The sequence below is a fragment of the Cyprinus carpio genome, chromosome B7, assembly GCF_018340385.1.
Source record: "Cyprinus carpio isolate SPL01 chromosome B7, ASM1834038v1, whole genome shotgun sequence".
NCBI classification, from domain to species: Eukaryota; Metazoa; Chordata; class Actinopteri; order Cypriniformes; family Cyprinidae; genus Cyprinus; species Cyprinus carpio.
In genome coordinates, this window is record NC_056603.1 from 36510007 (window position 1) to 36525249 (window position 15243).

Here is a 15243-nt window from a genome sequence, read left to right on the forward strand (position 1 = left end):
TAATATATGTTAAAATACCCTGAGAAAAATTCTGTCAAGACCCTTAAAAATCTGTTTATGTGATCTCTATTTACATTCACTGAAAACAGTGGCTGCATCATTTACTTAAAATCTTGGGACTGGGAAGAGCTTATTCATCGGCTCTCCATTCCTGTGAATTTTCTAAATTTGCAGCTAAATATGTCATCATTACTGATATACATCTGCTGACAAGTACATGAAGTTTCAATTGGTTTACTAAAAAAAACAAAAAAAAAAACCTTAGTCAGGAAAGTATTCTGGCTGTATTCCACATGTTCTGCTTGAGATCTGAAAGACCCAAGTCCCTTAATAACAAGCATATAGTACTGAAGTATTAGCTGATACTTCATGAATATTCAAATGAATTAAAAAAAATAAAAAAAACATTACACTGGATATATCTCATAGATGCCAGATCTAAACCATGGCAGCAATGAATTTTCAGGTTTTCGGATTATTATTTTGTAGCAGTTCACTGCTGTCACCTGTCAGTAATGTACTTGAGTTGTTTAACTATATTTTTCTCCAGTTTGTTTTTGTTGGTTTCAAGCTGACCCCAAACAAAAACAACATTACTTTTCTTGAAAACATCAACCTTTCTGAAAAAAACAGATGGTTAGAGCTTCAGTAATATTTGTTGACTGGAATTTGATTAGGTCAGGGGAACATATTAAAAGTATTTGAAAAGAAAACAACACTTTTTTAAATATTATTATTTTTATACCTACAGCAGGGTTTTCTTTGTGGTTTCTTGTTGGTTGTTTGCTATAAAGAGATCAAACCAGTCTCTGTGACATTGTTCTGATGCATCTAGATATCATTATTGGGCTCTCCTTAACTTTAAATGTACAGGATGTTTTTTTCTCTGCCCACTGATTTTTCTCTCCTCACTGATGATGATGCTATAAAAGACCACTAATAATAATAATAAAAAAAGGTTTATGTCTCCTTCTTCTTGGATTAGTCTACTAATGGAGTTTAAAAAGAGATCTCAACAATATCTGTGTTCAGATTGGCAAGATACCAAAGTCATTTTCTATATGGTTCAAATTTTAATTAATTTATATTTTCTATCACATGTATGTTATTTATGCTACCTCAATAGAGTACTATCAGCAACAGGATGAGTTCCTGGTTGTCTGGGAGATGGATAACTGGTTGTCCTGGGTCTTGATGTAGTGTTTATGGCCCTCTTCCCTGCTGGGGAGTTATAGCCCTGCCTGTCTTACCCTGTCAGGTCCTTCTATGGCCACACATTCTGCTTACACACTCTATACCTTTCGCTTTGAAGCTTCTGCTGGATAGAAGGAATAGAATGGGTTAAATAAAGTCTATAGCCCACTTTTATGCTCTATTGTATATGGACACCTAAGTGTTGAGCACTGTGGAGACACATTTAAAAAAAAATCTATCTGATGACAGAAATTTTAAGTGCAAAAATTACCGACAAAAAGCACTTATTTTTTGACCCAAATGCTGGGTTGAGAATGCTTGGTAGGGAAGCTGGGTTAATTTTACCCAGTGGTGCTGGGTTGGGAAATGCAGATATCAAATAGTATGCATGTCACACAAGTTCAAACAAAAAGGGTTCTCTTTGTGCTGATACCACTTCGCCTATTCGAGTTCATTCTATTTATGACTGGAATATGTATGGACAATAGATAAAGACGAATCAAAGAAAAGAGAAGAGAGAACTACCTGCAACAAGGAGTGTGTTCTTCTCACACCCAAATCACTCGAATGGTGACCAGTGACAGGTGAGCAGGAACCAAACAAGCCAGAATAGCTCTTGAAAGGAGTGATTAAAATGCCTTAAACAGAGGATAAAATCCTGTCAGGTCATTATAATAAATACACGTGCAGAATTCTTATTTTTTTATTATTATTATTATTTTTTTATTTTTTTTTTAAACAAAATCTGTCACTGGGGTGTTATGTTTTCAAAAGGTATGATTTTTTGCCTTTTTTATTACTAAAGGGTGCATATTAGTACCAGAAAGATACATATTTGTACCTTAAAGGTACGTATTAGTGCCAAAAACACATATTAGTGTCTCAGTGGTACATTTGAAAAGGATTCTGCACCAGTAACAGATTTTGTACCCTTTTTTGAAAGTTTAGTTTATTCTCAATTCAGTGTTTATTACAGATGTTTTTTTTTTGTGTTTCTTGACGGCACTGAAAGCCTGATGCTTTGGCCATAGAGGGACTATTTTTCTGGTGGTCTAGTAGTGTACAACACAATGAAATCTCCATAACACAATGGAAACAAGCCACAAAACAACAAAATTAGTACAATGCAATGGAAACAAGCCTCAACACAGCGGAATTAGCAAACACAGCGAAATTAGTCCTATGTGTTGTGGCGATTTCATTGTGCACTACTGGGCCACCAGACTAGTGCTATATATTTATATATATAGTAAAGTATATATGTATATATATATATATATATATATATATATATATATATATATATATATATATATACATATATATATGTGTGTGTGTGTGTGTGTATATATAAACTTAGCATCATGTTTTAGGTCAAACATTTAACCTAACCCAGCTGGGTCAAACTACTCACATTGGGTTGTTTTTAACCAAGCAATTTTTTAGAGTGTAATGCCACAGGAAGTACAATGGGACTGTGAGATTTCAACATACGCATATATAGAGTTTGTTTCTGGCCTTAGAGTTTAACAGTGACTGGAGCAAAAGGTGCAGCATGGGGTTCTTATCGTCTTGACAGCAGTTTGATTGACAGTGCAGTGCTCTCATGGGGGTAAGCTTGTAGAAAGCACATCAATGTCAGCGCCTGACAGGTCCTCTTTCCTAGCTTCATTTAGGTCTTTGTTGATGTGACTACGGCACTGCTCTCTACACTCTTCCCAGTGATCACTTTAAGGACGGTTTTAAACCTCTCCATTATGAGCCACTATCTCTATACCTACACCACCCTTCATACATTGACCTTCACCTAGTGGCATTGAGAATGTCCTTGTCTGTCTTTCTTTCTCTCTGCATCTGATGGAGTGGCAGAGATGCTCACGTCTGATTGGGCTTATTGTGTCCGTATGGAAATGACGGTCTCTATGGAGGCAGAAATAGAGTAAAAAAGAAAGAGAAAGCATGGGTAAAGGTTTGCAAGAGGGAGATCTTTTTTTTTTTTTCACTTGCACATTATAAATCCTTTCCTGTGGCTGCAGTCGCCATCCAGAGTGCTGGAAAGAGATAAGAAGGGGTGCTGCCAGAGAAACACAGCTCTTTTGTCCTCTCCCTTTGTCCTCTCCCACTGAAGCTCCGGCATTCAGCGGCCCTGTTGAGTCACCCTTACAGACTGCAGTAAATGAAAGTTATTTTAAGCACAGCCGCTCAGAGAGGGACTTTATCTAATGAGAAGGTGGCCAGAGGCTGTGCAACGAGGAATGGAGTCATCCACTTTTACACTGAGAAAGGCGCACTGCGGAAGCAGATGTGTCGCCAGCATCTTTCTTCATTGCTATCAATGTTCTGAATCGCAGAGATTAAAAGAAGATGCAATGATGAAATGTGTGTATGAGACTGAAGAGCTTATTTTCTCATCAGGGTGCTGCTGATAAAGAGAGGATGTGAGACAGGACAGGAAGTGAGAGAAAGAAAGAGTAAGAGATAATGAACTGCATTCTGTAATGCAGAATTACAAAAATCTGTTGCATAATGCATATAATGATGAAATGTTTTGTGCAGCACGTTCTCACCCTATCACCAGGTCAGCCATTTACTGGGAAAATTTTGAAAATATATCTCTTTAAAAATTCTGTCCAAACTCTTTAAAAGGATATGTTCTCCAAAGAAGACACTTTGAAGGTGTTTGAACCAAAAAACATTGGAGCCTACTGACTTCCATTGTATGATAAAAAAAGTACTGAGACATTTCTTAAAATATACTGTTTTATGTTCCACAGAAGAAAGTTGTATATAGGAACAATATAAGGATGAGTAAATGGGTAGTTGCTCATTTTATGTTTTTGGAACAACATAACGATGAGTATAATGACAGAATTTTCATTTTTTCGGGTGGAATATCCCTTCAAATTTTGTTGAAAATTGGGAGGCAAGGATAGGTAACCATGACTCAAACTTTGGAGGTTGATTGTAACATTTGTATTTAAAAAAGGCAATGACCGTGATTTTTTTATTTTTTTCCAGGTGAACAGTCACTACTGTACACTCTTTGGCTCAGAGTTAATAGCTTAAAATGTCAGTTTGTATCTGTCCTTTTGGCAGTGTGTGACTCCCACAAATGCAGCTTAAGGTCAGTGCTCTTCCATGTATTGTAACTCATGTACAGAAACTTAATAGAGCCTTTAGTTGAGTTCTCTCAATCAACATAAAATCAAGTCGCACTGTGCACAATAAATGATACATACAGTACAGATATAATCAGATATGAGGCAGTGAGAATAATGATTTTAAAGTAATCTATGAGAAAATCTGAATTCTTATTGAAACTTATTTTTTTTATTTATTTATTTTTTTTCTGTTTGCTCAAGAGAAAAATCTGAGAAGCAGAAAAAGCAAAAGTCTCAATTTCCTCTCCATTCAATTGCATTGCTGTTAAGGATAAACAATTGACAAACTATTCAGGCAGTGATCTCATTTGTGAATTTTCTTTCTTTCACATCTCCACTGGTGTGATGTGAACTGTGGAAATTGTTGAGTTTTCATTTGCTTGTGCACATCTGTGCATGGATGTGCCTTCGCAGGTGCTTGTGTTGATAGTTAAACCTTGACTTTGGGTATGTGCGTTCAGGCAGTTGGCAGTGCTGGGACTAGAGATAGCAAGAAGAGAGGCTTGATGCACCGTATCAAGTTGTGAACATCTGTTCCTCATCTAGACCACAAAGCTGGTGCAGAGGAAATAAGAAGAATAACTGCTTTCTGTCTTAACTCTTTCTCTTACTTGTTTTGTCTCCATCTCTCACTCTCTTCCCCTGTCCTTTCCCATTTTGCATTCTTGTACTCACACATATAGAGACATGCTGAGACCCCTTACTAGAAATCACAGTAGTGGTATGCTGGAGCAGTGATGGTGTCAAATGGTGAGCTACTTGCTTATGTACCATGAATGATTATCACATTTGGATAAATAGTATTAAACCAAAGGAAACATCAAGATGTCAATGCCGTGTCCAAAAAAAGTGTTTTAGATTTTTGCCAAAACATGGTCCTATAAGGCAGTCTTACTATTCGGCCAACCTTTTGGAAGAGCCTTGAAATGGGATCACATGGTGCCAATTGCTGCATTCATAATCACATTTAAAGACAGGTGGTAATACTCAAGTTTATATTCACTGAATTTTTGGAGTTCAAATCTCAACTCAAAACCTGTTTTCTTAATGTTATTCTTGAGTGATGCATGTAATCACTCTCAATTGGGGCATCTGTATTATTCAAATACTATGCAATATCATCATTTTGTCATTGCCTATCACTGTGCATTGTCTGGATAACCTGTATCCCTGTTGGAAAGCATTATTAAGCTCTGGAAAGGTGCCTTATAAATTAAACAATATTATTTTTTAATAGAGATCTACAGAAATGATACATTTTTAGGCTAAAACCCAGAATCAAGTTAGCATTTTAGCACTTCCAGCTCCTTTGTACCAGATTCAGTTAATTTTGAATGGGTTTTTGGTTAAATGACTGAAATAAGGTGTGTTGTTAACACAAGCTCAAGATATTTTCATGTTTTATTCTATGGCATAAAATACATCAGTAATAACCCCTTGTGATTTTTTTAAAGCTTTTGCTTGTCTTGTCTGTGTCCCATCAATTTCCTTGTTTCGTTCTGATTATATAAACCCTGTGTTTCTGATTTATTTTAGTCTCAACTCAGTGCTACGTATGCTCTCCTAGTGTTCTGTTCATTAAAGTTCTGTTATTATTGGAATCTCCTACGTCTCCGCGACTCCTCGCTCTAGCACAGTAGGCACGCGTGACAGAATTCCGGACCAAAACAGTAAGCGGAGCTCCTTGTTTTTGTTTTATAAGTCTTTTGTTTTCCTGTTCGTTTCTCCCCGTATACATGGAGGATCAAGCATTGTTCATCACAATGGCTCAGGTGAGCCACGACCCGCTCACCTATGCGAGGGCATTCGTGCCGGTCCCTCTACAGACACCATAGACCTCGATTGGAAGGAGGCAGTCATCCGGTGTCTGGAGAGTCTCTGATCCCGATCCAGAACCCTGCCGCTGGCCGCTCCGACACCAAGCCCGCCGACCGTGGCATTCTCAAGCCTGCCGGCCGTTCATCAGTCAAGCCCACCAGCTGCGGCTCACTCAAGCCCGCCGGCCGTTCCTGAGTCAGGCCCGCCAGCCGTGCCATTGTCAAACCCGCAGGCTGCCCAATTCATTTGTAATCAGCAGAGGAGGAAGAGGAGAAATGGATGGCTCAGGGCCCTATTCCTCGCACGAGTGCACCCTCAGTGCTTGGTCCAGTGTTGGTTCCAGTCCCTGTGTTTAGCCCACGGAAGGCTCCATTCCCCGAGTTTACCCCACGGAGGGCTCCAGTTCCTTGAGTTCATGCCAACGGAGGGCTCCTGTTCCCGAGTTTAGCCCACGGAGGACTCCTGTTCCTGTGTTTAGCCCACGGAGGGCTGTGGTTCCTATGTCTGGCCCACTGGCCCACAGAGCCCATACTCTTCCATAAGTTTTTTTTGGTGGTGGGGGGGGGATATAGGGCTCCAGCTGTAGAGGCCTGGGCTCCAGCTGAGGCTGGGGCCGCGGCCTCAGAGGCTGCTCTTCCATGGCTTCCTGAACCGACTGCTCCGTCATGGCTTCCTAAGTTCCCTACTCCGCCATGGCCTCCTAGTCTGCCTGCTCTGCCATGGCGCCCTGATCTGCCTGGTCTGCCATGGGCTGCCGAGTCCTTGCACCTGCCATGGTCGCCTGAGTCCCTAGATCCACCATGGCCGCCTGAGCTCCTTACTCTGTCGTGGCCACCTGAGCTCCCTGCTCCACCATGAGTCCCAAAATGGGCGCCGCCCTGGAGGCCTCTAGGAACAGGGTCATGCCTTTCGGGAGGCGGGAGTAAATGTCAGTCCTGTGTTCCCATGTCTTTTTTTTTCACCCATTGTGCCTTCCCTGTCCAGGTTTTCTCCCTCTATGTCCTTATGTGGATTTCCTGTTCCTGCCCTGATTATGCTTATTTGATTCCAGCTGTGTCCCATTGATTTTCTTGTTTTGTTCTGATTATATAAACCCTGTGTTTCTGAATTTTCCTTGTCTGGAATTGTTCGTCTCACCCCAGTGCTACGTGTGCTTTCCTGGTGTTCTGTTCATTAAAGTTCTGCTATTATTGGAATCTCCTGCGTCTCCTCGCTCCAGCACAGTAGGCACGCGTGACTATATATATATATATATATATATATATATATATATATATATATATATATATATATATATATAATATATATATATATATAACTTCTGCTGCTTCTGCTTAATACTTCTGATTATATTTAAGCTCCTAAATTCATAAATTTTGTGCTCATTTGCACAGATTATCAAAATTACAAAACATCAACTTTGTTGATCACAGAGCAACTAATCCAAAAGCGTTTATAAAATTAATCCAAAAGACAATGGAAAACTATATTAGGTTTTTGTCAAGGGAACCATGTGATGCTAACTTCCAGGTTGGCTTAGAAAATGAAGTCCGCACAGCAGCACTTAATGCACCTCAACTTTATGAATCAGATGTATGAGTTTTGTTTTGGTGGTTATTTTTAGGGAAGGAGGTGGGAGATTTACACATGACACCTATGTTGTCCTAAAATATTGACTTGAAGCCCAGTTAATTTTGGACCAGCCATGCTGAAACCATCAGTCTTCTACAGATCATCATGTCTCGTGAGCCACATGCACCTAAAACAACACATGAGCATTTGACCAGTACTGCATTCCAGAATATTAGTGAAGCTGAAAAAATTATTGATTTACATTTAATGCTGGAAAAGCGTTCAGGACATTCCTCTGTCCTCATTTCCCATGTAAGCATGGCCAGCCCTTAATGCACATACAGCACTGTTAGCTATGCTAATATGCTAAAGCACTGGCCAATTATCATCCAAGCATACATATTCAAATAGCTGAGGATTAGTGCGGCTAAGCTCTCTGCTGCCTGTGATAGGAAAGAACCAGACTTTGTTTTGATAATTTTTCCCTCTTTTTTTTTTCTTTAAGAATTTCAGGGTTTCGATTCGGCTCCCCCATCTTGTTATATGTGGGGTGGGTGGCTGTTCTGTATTTTTATTGCAGACTGGTGTGTATGCAGTGTGTGTGTGATGATAAGGCACAGGGAGAGAAGCCAACGCTCTAACATCTCTCCACCGCCGCGGTTATCGTTTCACCACAGCTGTTGCCCAAGTCGCACCACATCTGCTGCCTCACAAGAAGCTTTTCCGCTATCGTCCGACATGAAAAGCCCCTTCATTACCCAGCTGTTGACTACATCTCCCGTCAGCCCCTTCTCATACGTGTACACACACCTAGATAGGTAGCAGTACATGAGACAAAGCGCCACTGTTTACAAGCTCCAGGTCCTTTCTTTGTAGCTGAGTAGCGGGCTGGCCTTAGGGACGTTTAGCTCGCTGCCTCAGCCATTTTATCACTGAATTACAGGGGATGTTTATGACTAAGCCTAATTATACTTTGCTTATCAGAGAAACGTGTGCAGAGCTCATTATTGCCAAGAGCTGAGCACTGCCACGGGTAATGTGCAATGATGTATATTACCTTTCAACGCATCCTGAAACCATTTTTTGCCTTTAGGCCATAAAGTGCAACTTCAGTGGCACTTTAGCTTTGAATTCTAATATTGGTCTCAAGTGGCTTTAGAGTTCTCAGATATTGTGAACCCTGTTTGGAGGCAGTTACATGATTTGTTGTGTACCTACATGTTTTAGCTATTATCAAAAATGGCAGACTGTACGAAAAATTAAAAAAAGGTACAAAGTAAAAACAAGACCTTTCCCAGAAGTAACAGTTTCTTGTGCCCTTCATCGTTGGACACCAGCATATGTTTTGGATGTTGTTTACCAGCATGGCATGCCACCAGACTTCTCAACTAGCATAATTAGAAAGAGTTTCTTGGTCAACCACCATCTCAAACAAGGCCATCTTGATCGACCACTCTGATAAACTACATTTTGCTGTGTTTTACTAGACTCTACTGCGAATGTGTGTGTTTCTTTCACTCACCTGTGGACTGTCTCTTAGACATGTGAGCAGGCAGGGCCAATCGATGCAGGGCTCGTTTATCAAGGGTAACACTGTGGCTGGTCAGCGTGACTGTTGGCAGTCTGGGTGCAGTGAGAGTGCTGGAAGACGCTCTCCTAGTCCTGGACCTGTTAAGTCGCTTTGCATGGATCTCTCCAGCCATCTCATCCCAATGCATCAACTTACAAAGTTCAACAAATAAACTCCTCAAGTATTTCAGAGGCCCGCAGGATACTAACAATCACCTAGCTAGTTCGACTCTGAACAGTCTGTCGTGTTGTCCAGTTCAGTAACCTATGCAAATGTCTTCAAGCATGGACAGTCGCACAACTCAATCAGAAGACCAGACGCAAGACTCACGCCCCCATAGAACTGAAAAAAAGTTCGCTGACCACAAACCTTTTCCTTTCCTGTCTTTAGCTTAGGTAGCAATGCCGGTGTCGTTGTCCAAAATTTATGGGCTTCTGGGCAAACAGTGATATTCTCTGTCACAGCAGGGAACGTGTAGTGAGCGCTTGTTCCTCATGCTAGCCTTTCTCTCTCTCTCTCTCTCTCTCTCTCTCTCTCTCTCTTTCTCTCTCTCTCAAACACGCACACACACACACACACACACTCTTTATCTCTTTCACTCTCTTTGTAACAGCTCAAAAGGAAAGGGTGGTATGGGTGGCATAGAGGTCAGCGTGACTGTGGGCTGAGACTGTACTTCAGTTGAGCACTACACCTAACATTACTTACATATTTTCCCAGAACTAAGTTAAAGCTAATGCAGTCTCCTTTCGGGAACAACCACAAATGCCCACAGTTGTAGTAATATTTCATAACGCTGTTTATTCTAAAAGTCTCCTTTTTAGAGTTAAGGTTAGTCTTTAACAGTGTATAAATGAAATAGATTTATACAAAAAAATAAGGGTCTATATGTCCTCAGCTAGACAAATGTCTGTGTGTCCTGTCCCCATGTGAGCAGGTGGTTCCCCAGGCGAAAGTAAACAGTGCTGAGCGGCTGTGATAGCTCACATCCAGGCTTCCTCTGGCAGGAACCAGCTGTGTCTGTGGGCAGATCATTCTTCCTGTTTCTACTGGACAGTAGGGCTCCTCCTGGTGCCCATACTTCCTTTCTAACACATCCTGGTCTGCACATAAGTTCAAACAGGTTCAAGGCCGAGAATCTCTGTAGCAATCCCATCTGAAGGCATGTTTCTTAAGTCTGAAGGCATATTGCAACATGGACAGGGGTTTTTGCTCATTTCATCATGGTGTGTTTAAAATTCAGAGTTGTTCTTATGATTAAGTCCACAGACTTATATGCTTTACATATTTATGTGCTTTGTTATGCAGCTGGCATCTGCAGAGTTGCAAGTAAAAAAAATAAAAATTATTTTACATTTTGTGAAGAAAATGTGAGGTTAGGACGTTGTCGATAGTTGCCTGCACATTGACATGTGGTTTCTAAGGTGTTGTGAGTGGTTTTCAACAGATTGATACATTTGTGTTTGCTAGAGGTTTGGTATGGTTGATTCAGAGTAGTTCCTATGTTGCTTACTGGCCTAAGTCAGACAAGCCCATCACATGTGTCTAGTATAAACTGATTTCTAGAAAATGATCTGAAAATCTTAGAAAAGGATTAGCACACCTCTCTTAAATAACCTACTGTAAAGGATTTAAAGTGTCATTCCTGGCTGTGAAACAGTGAAGGTTATTACACTGGTTTCATATCCCTAATCCTAAGTATGAGCATTAGTAATACAGTTTGCCTTAGCCGACACCACTAAAAAAAAACTTTTTTAGAAGAGATAATGGAGAGAGAGAAAATGAGCGATTTTAGAAAATTAACATATGTTCTTCTAAAGGCTTGAGAGTAGCAGCCCTGCAGCCCGACCACAGTAATGCTGGTACTGAGAAATTAGCTTGTGTACAGCTGTGACCCACTGGCCTTCGCAAACACACACACACACTTACTCCGAGGACAGAAGTGAAAGGGGATGTGCACACAGATGCACCGGCTGTCACTGCCAAACTCACACAGATGGTGGCCAGCAGAGTGGATATGAGAGTAGTGTATGTGTGTGTGTGGGAGTTTGGCCATGTGTTATAGGTGGAAGTTTTGTAACAGAGGGCTAAGTATATAATATTTTTGTCCCCCATGACCACAAAATATTTTAGGGGCTTTCCTTTTGTGTACACTGTGGAAAATGTTATGCTCAGAGGTTGTTCTTTCAGTTGTATCTACATATCAGTGTTGTCTCAGATGTTTCAGATATTTTGTCTTGGAGTAATAAGAGAAACTCAATACTCAGGAATGAGCAATACTTACTGTGTTACAGCTTAATTTGCTTATTATAAAACATAGACTCACAATAAGGCAAGATTTAAGTAAGAACTGAAGAAAGAACGCTGTATATACATATGGGAAAATAAGGAACTAAACAGGTGATAAGCATGTATTGACATGAAACCAAAATAAACAGGAAAGTAATCATGGGAAATGTAAATACAGACACACAAGAACAAAATACAAGCTAGAAGTCCAGCACGATATTAAAATATGAGTCAGATAAGAGTTAGCACTGATAATACATGACAACGTAGATATTTCTGACTTTTGAGTGTGTCTCAAATCTGAGCCCAGTGTGAGACATTTTAGAGATCCCTTAAAAAGTCTAAAGAAAGTCTTCCAAGAGAAAATTAGATTAAAAAAAATTTACATTTGCTGTTATAATGTTACTGGCATCTAGAAGAAACAACTGAGATATTAATCTGAGATCTCATCTGTGATTTTTCTTTTTTATGGATATGCAGGCTGATATGTATGCTCAATGTACAGTGATGCTCTTAAACCATTATGGCTTAAATGTAAGAGTAATTTATACAGTATTCATCATAATAACACAGTTTATTGCACTGCTGGAACCTGAATGGGCCAGATGTGTGTTTGCACCTGTGCTGTTGCATGTTTGTTTCTCTCACCAGAAAACTGCAACTTACTTCTGTACTTCAGTGATTGATGTCTTAAGCGGGAATCCCTGTACTCCTACTTAGAAAAGTACAAAAGTGCACTTGAAGTTAGGTTCCAACTTGAAAACTCAAGTTGAAATTTCAATCTCAATTTAGCATAGATGTGGGTGTTTGTTTCTTCACATGAACATGGTGGCACTTCAATAAATGGATACATACAGTAGTTTTCAGCAAATAATTCAGCAAAATTTTTAAAACTATATAGCATATGTTTGCAGAAACAAGAGTATTAAATGTGGTATGATCGACAAATCTAACAGCAGCACAATTTGTTCCTTCATAGATTGTCTTATTAACAATCAACAACACATTGCTACATTCCTGGAAGTCAGCATTATCAAGTAGGAATATCCAGCAATAAAATTTCAGTGGAACGCATAAGTACATTAGTGTGCGTATACAGGTGTGTGTCTGTAAGTGTGAGTGTATCTCTAAGTCCTCAGATGTTGTCAGGTATTAAATGTGTTTTTGGAGAAAGGGAGATAATGATTTCTCTATAATTTCTGTGGCCCTGTCTTCCTCTGCACTGGCGGCTGTGGTGTGACCCAGACCTGCTTTGCTCCCAGTGATAAGGTCAGGATAGAGGGGAACGTTATGCAAGCCGCTAGCCTGCCCTTATCTCAGCTAGCGGCTGCTGCTTCTAGCCCTCTGTAGCACCAGACTAGACTAGTCATGTCAGAGAGATCCGCCTATCAGTGGCATACAGGCTTTCCTCAGCTAATAGATACAGCAAGAGCACAGGGGAGAGCTTAATTAGGATTTTAACCAAGCAACTGAGCTCAATGACAAAATAACACTGTTTTTCCATAAGCACACATGTTGAGCTAGTGGGAAGTGAGCATATTCTAAAAAGAGAAGGCTCCAAAAATTCCCTGCTAGAAAGTCAAGGTAAATCCAGCTTCTGATGGTACACTAGCTGGTTTTACATGGCCTTTCACTGGTTCAAGATAGTCTAAATGGCTGATCGACTAGACTGCTAACTGATGGTGACCTGGTACTGTGGACTCTAGTAAGTAAAGCTGGTAGACCAGCAATGGATCAGCTATGTTACAGAAAAAAAGGGAACAAGGCTTGTGGATTTCCAGCAAGGTAACACATACGTCTAATGATTTTTTTTAGATGACTGTTGTAGTTACTTAAACTTACTCAAAGCTGGAAGGATCCCTGGAACGGCTGTCTAGAGTTATCTCCAACCTCTGACATTGTGGTTCACCGATTGCCTAATGCAAACTGCACACAACAAAGGGAGCTTTCTCAAAACGGCAAGCTCCAACCTGATTGGCTGGCTTCACACAATTTCCAAAAACACAGATTTGATCAGTCCAAAAGTCATTTTGTAAACCTTTTTGACAATTCCCAAGCATCGCACGGTTAACTGTTGTGCTTCGCACAATGTGCAGACATTTTAAATAAGGACAAGTTGTACTAAATGTTGAAAAATGTTGAAAACCAAAATAATATTGTCACCACTTCACTACGTTAAGCAGGAGCTGTTAAGAAGGAAAAGAAAAAAGAGATCATGTGAACTTTTGAAATGAACCATTGTGGTGTTACCATTTAAAATATATATATATATTATATACATTTATATAAATGAGGGCTTGTACAGCAAAAGAAAAACAATTACATGTCAAACAAGTAGCTGGGTGAAATGTTTACCTTATGTAATTAATTTCCACATTTTTAAAATGACATCCAACAACTATTTTAAATGGGATATTTTAATAACCAAATAATACATAGAATAATAAATAGTATTTTAATATTTTAAATAATAATATTTTCCTATTATTATTAAATCGGCATCTCTTGGCCATTAGAACAGAGGTGACATGCACATTTATTTTTTTACAGACATCTAACAGATGAATAGAGATACACGGCAGGTAAAGCTAATCGCCTCATTGCCCCTGATAAAAGGTTCCCTCCTTGTCTGAGTGCATCTGTTTAGGTACATACAGCTGTTGTTATGGCCAAAAAAAATGGAGTGTCCGTTAAATAATATTAGCATTCTTGGACTTGGCAGGATCTCAAATGGAAATAGCTTTTATGAATGACTCCTTAACAACCAGTGAAAAACGCAGCTGAAGTTTTCTTCCTCTCTGGTATATTTGTGTGCACCTGCTTGGCACAGACAAGCCCAGGGAAGCTCGGGATCTTAACCGAATTCTAGAAGTTAAACCGTCCCCATCTGTCAGCACCTCACACAGATGCATAGCCTCTCTATCTTTGTCGCTCTCCCTCTTTCTCTCGTATTTTTTCAACGCTGGCTTGGCGCTAATTCAAGTCTGTCGAAGCACACCTGCTAAATTGAGTGCATCGTCTGACATACACAAACTCCCAAACAGTCATTCACATAACACACACTTTCACTCAGTGTTGATAATATTCTTGGATGATGTCCATACGCTATTCTGCGAGTGTGTAGCAAAACATCTATCATCTCATCTGTCAATAGTCAAGCAGATGTCGAGATGTGCATTCCCTTGCAAGGTACACCAGCCAAAATGCAGTTAACAGGTGTCATTCATATTTCTACGTAGCAGCGGGAGATTTTCATTGCAAATTCTGCTGGTGTCTCCTCCTAAGAGTGATTCCATTTAAACCAGGTGCAGGTGAGTAAAATTCCTTTAGCGGCACAAAATGACCATGACAAATTGTGAGAGTTGGAAGATTTGGAACAGGTGCATAATGCAGTTCCTTTCTGTTCTTCCATGCACTCACCCCCTATTTTCTCGGAGCATGCACAGCCGCTGTGCTGCTCTAGATATGCACCACCCTGGGTAGAGGACAGATGGAAACGATGTGTCCCCGCTGAGAGGTTTCTCACAGCTGTGTGCCATCCATAGTGCCATGGAATGATGACAGCCCACCGAGAGAGAAAGACACTTACTATAGGTGCCATTTTTACAAACGGATTAACCCTTATAATGTTGTATGCAA

At 40.1% G+C, this 15243-nt stretch overlaps 1 protein-coding gene across 5 annotated transcripts in view; it reads right to left on the reverse strand.

Moving 5' to 3' along the window:
* The window catches only part of cbfa2t3 (CBFA2/RUNX1 partner transcriptional co-repressor 3), a 50163-nt gene extending 40329 nt beyond the window's left edge, over positions 1-9834 (reverse strand). For 4 of the 5 annotated variants that reach the window (XM_042728486.1, XM_042728484.1, XM_042728482.1 and 1 more), the window contains exon 1: positions 9268-9834. In XM_042728486.1, coding sequence (XP_042584420.1) covers positions 9268-9463 — 196 coding nt within the window. In that variant the 5' untranslated portion in view covers positions 9464-9834. Of the gene's footprint in view, positions 1-1118; positions 2369-9267 lie in introns of those variants that run through there. The other variant, XM_042728488.1, reaches the window with a different exon arrangement.
* Positions 9835-15243: the final 5409 nt, after the last annotated feature.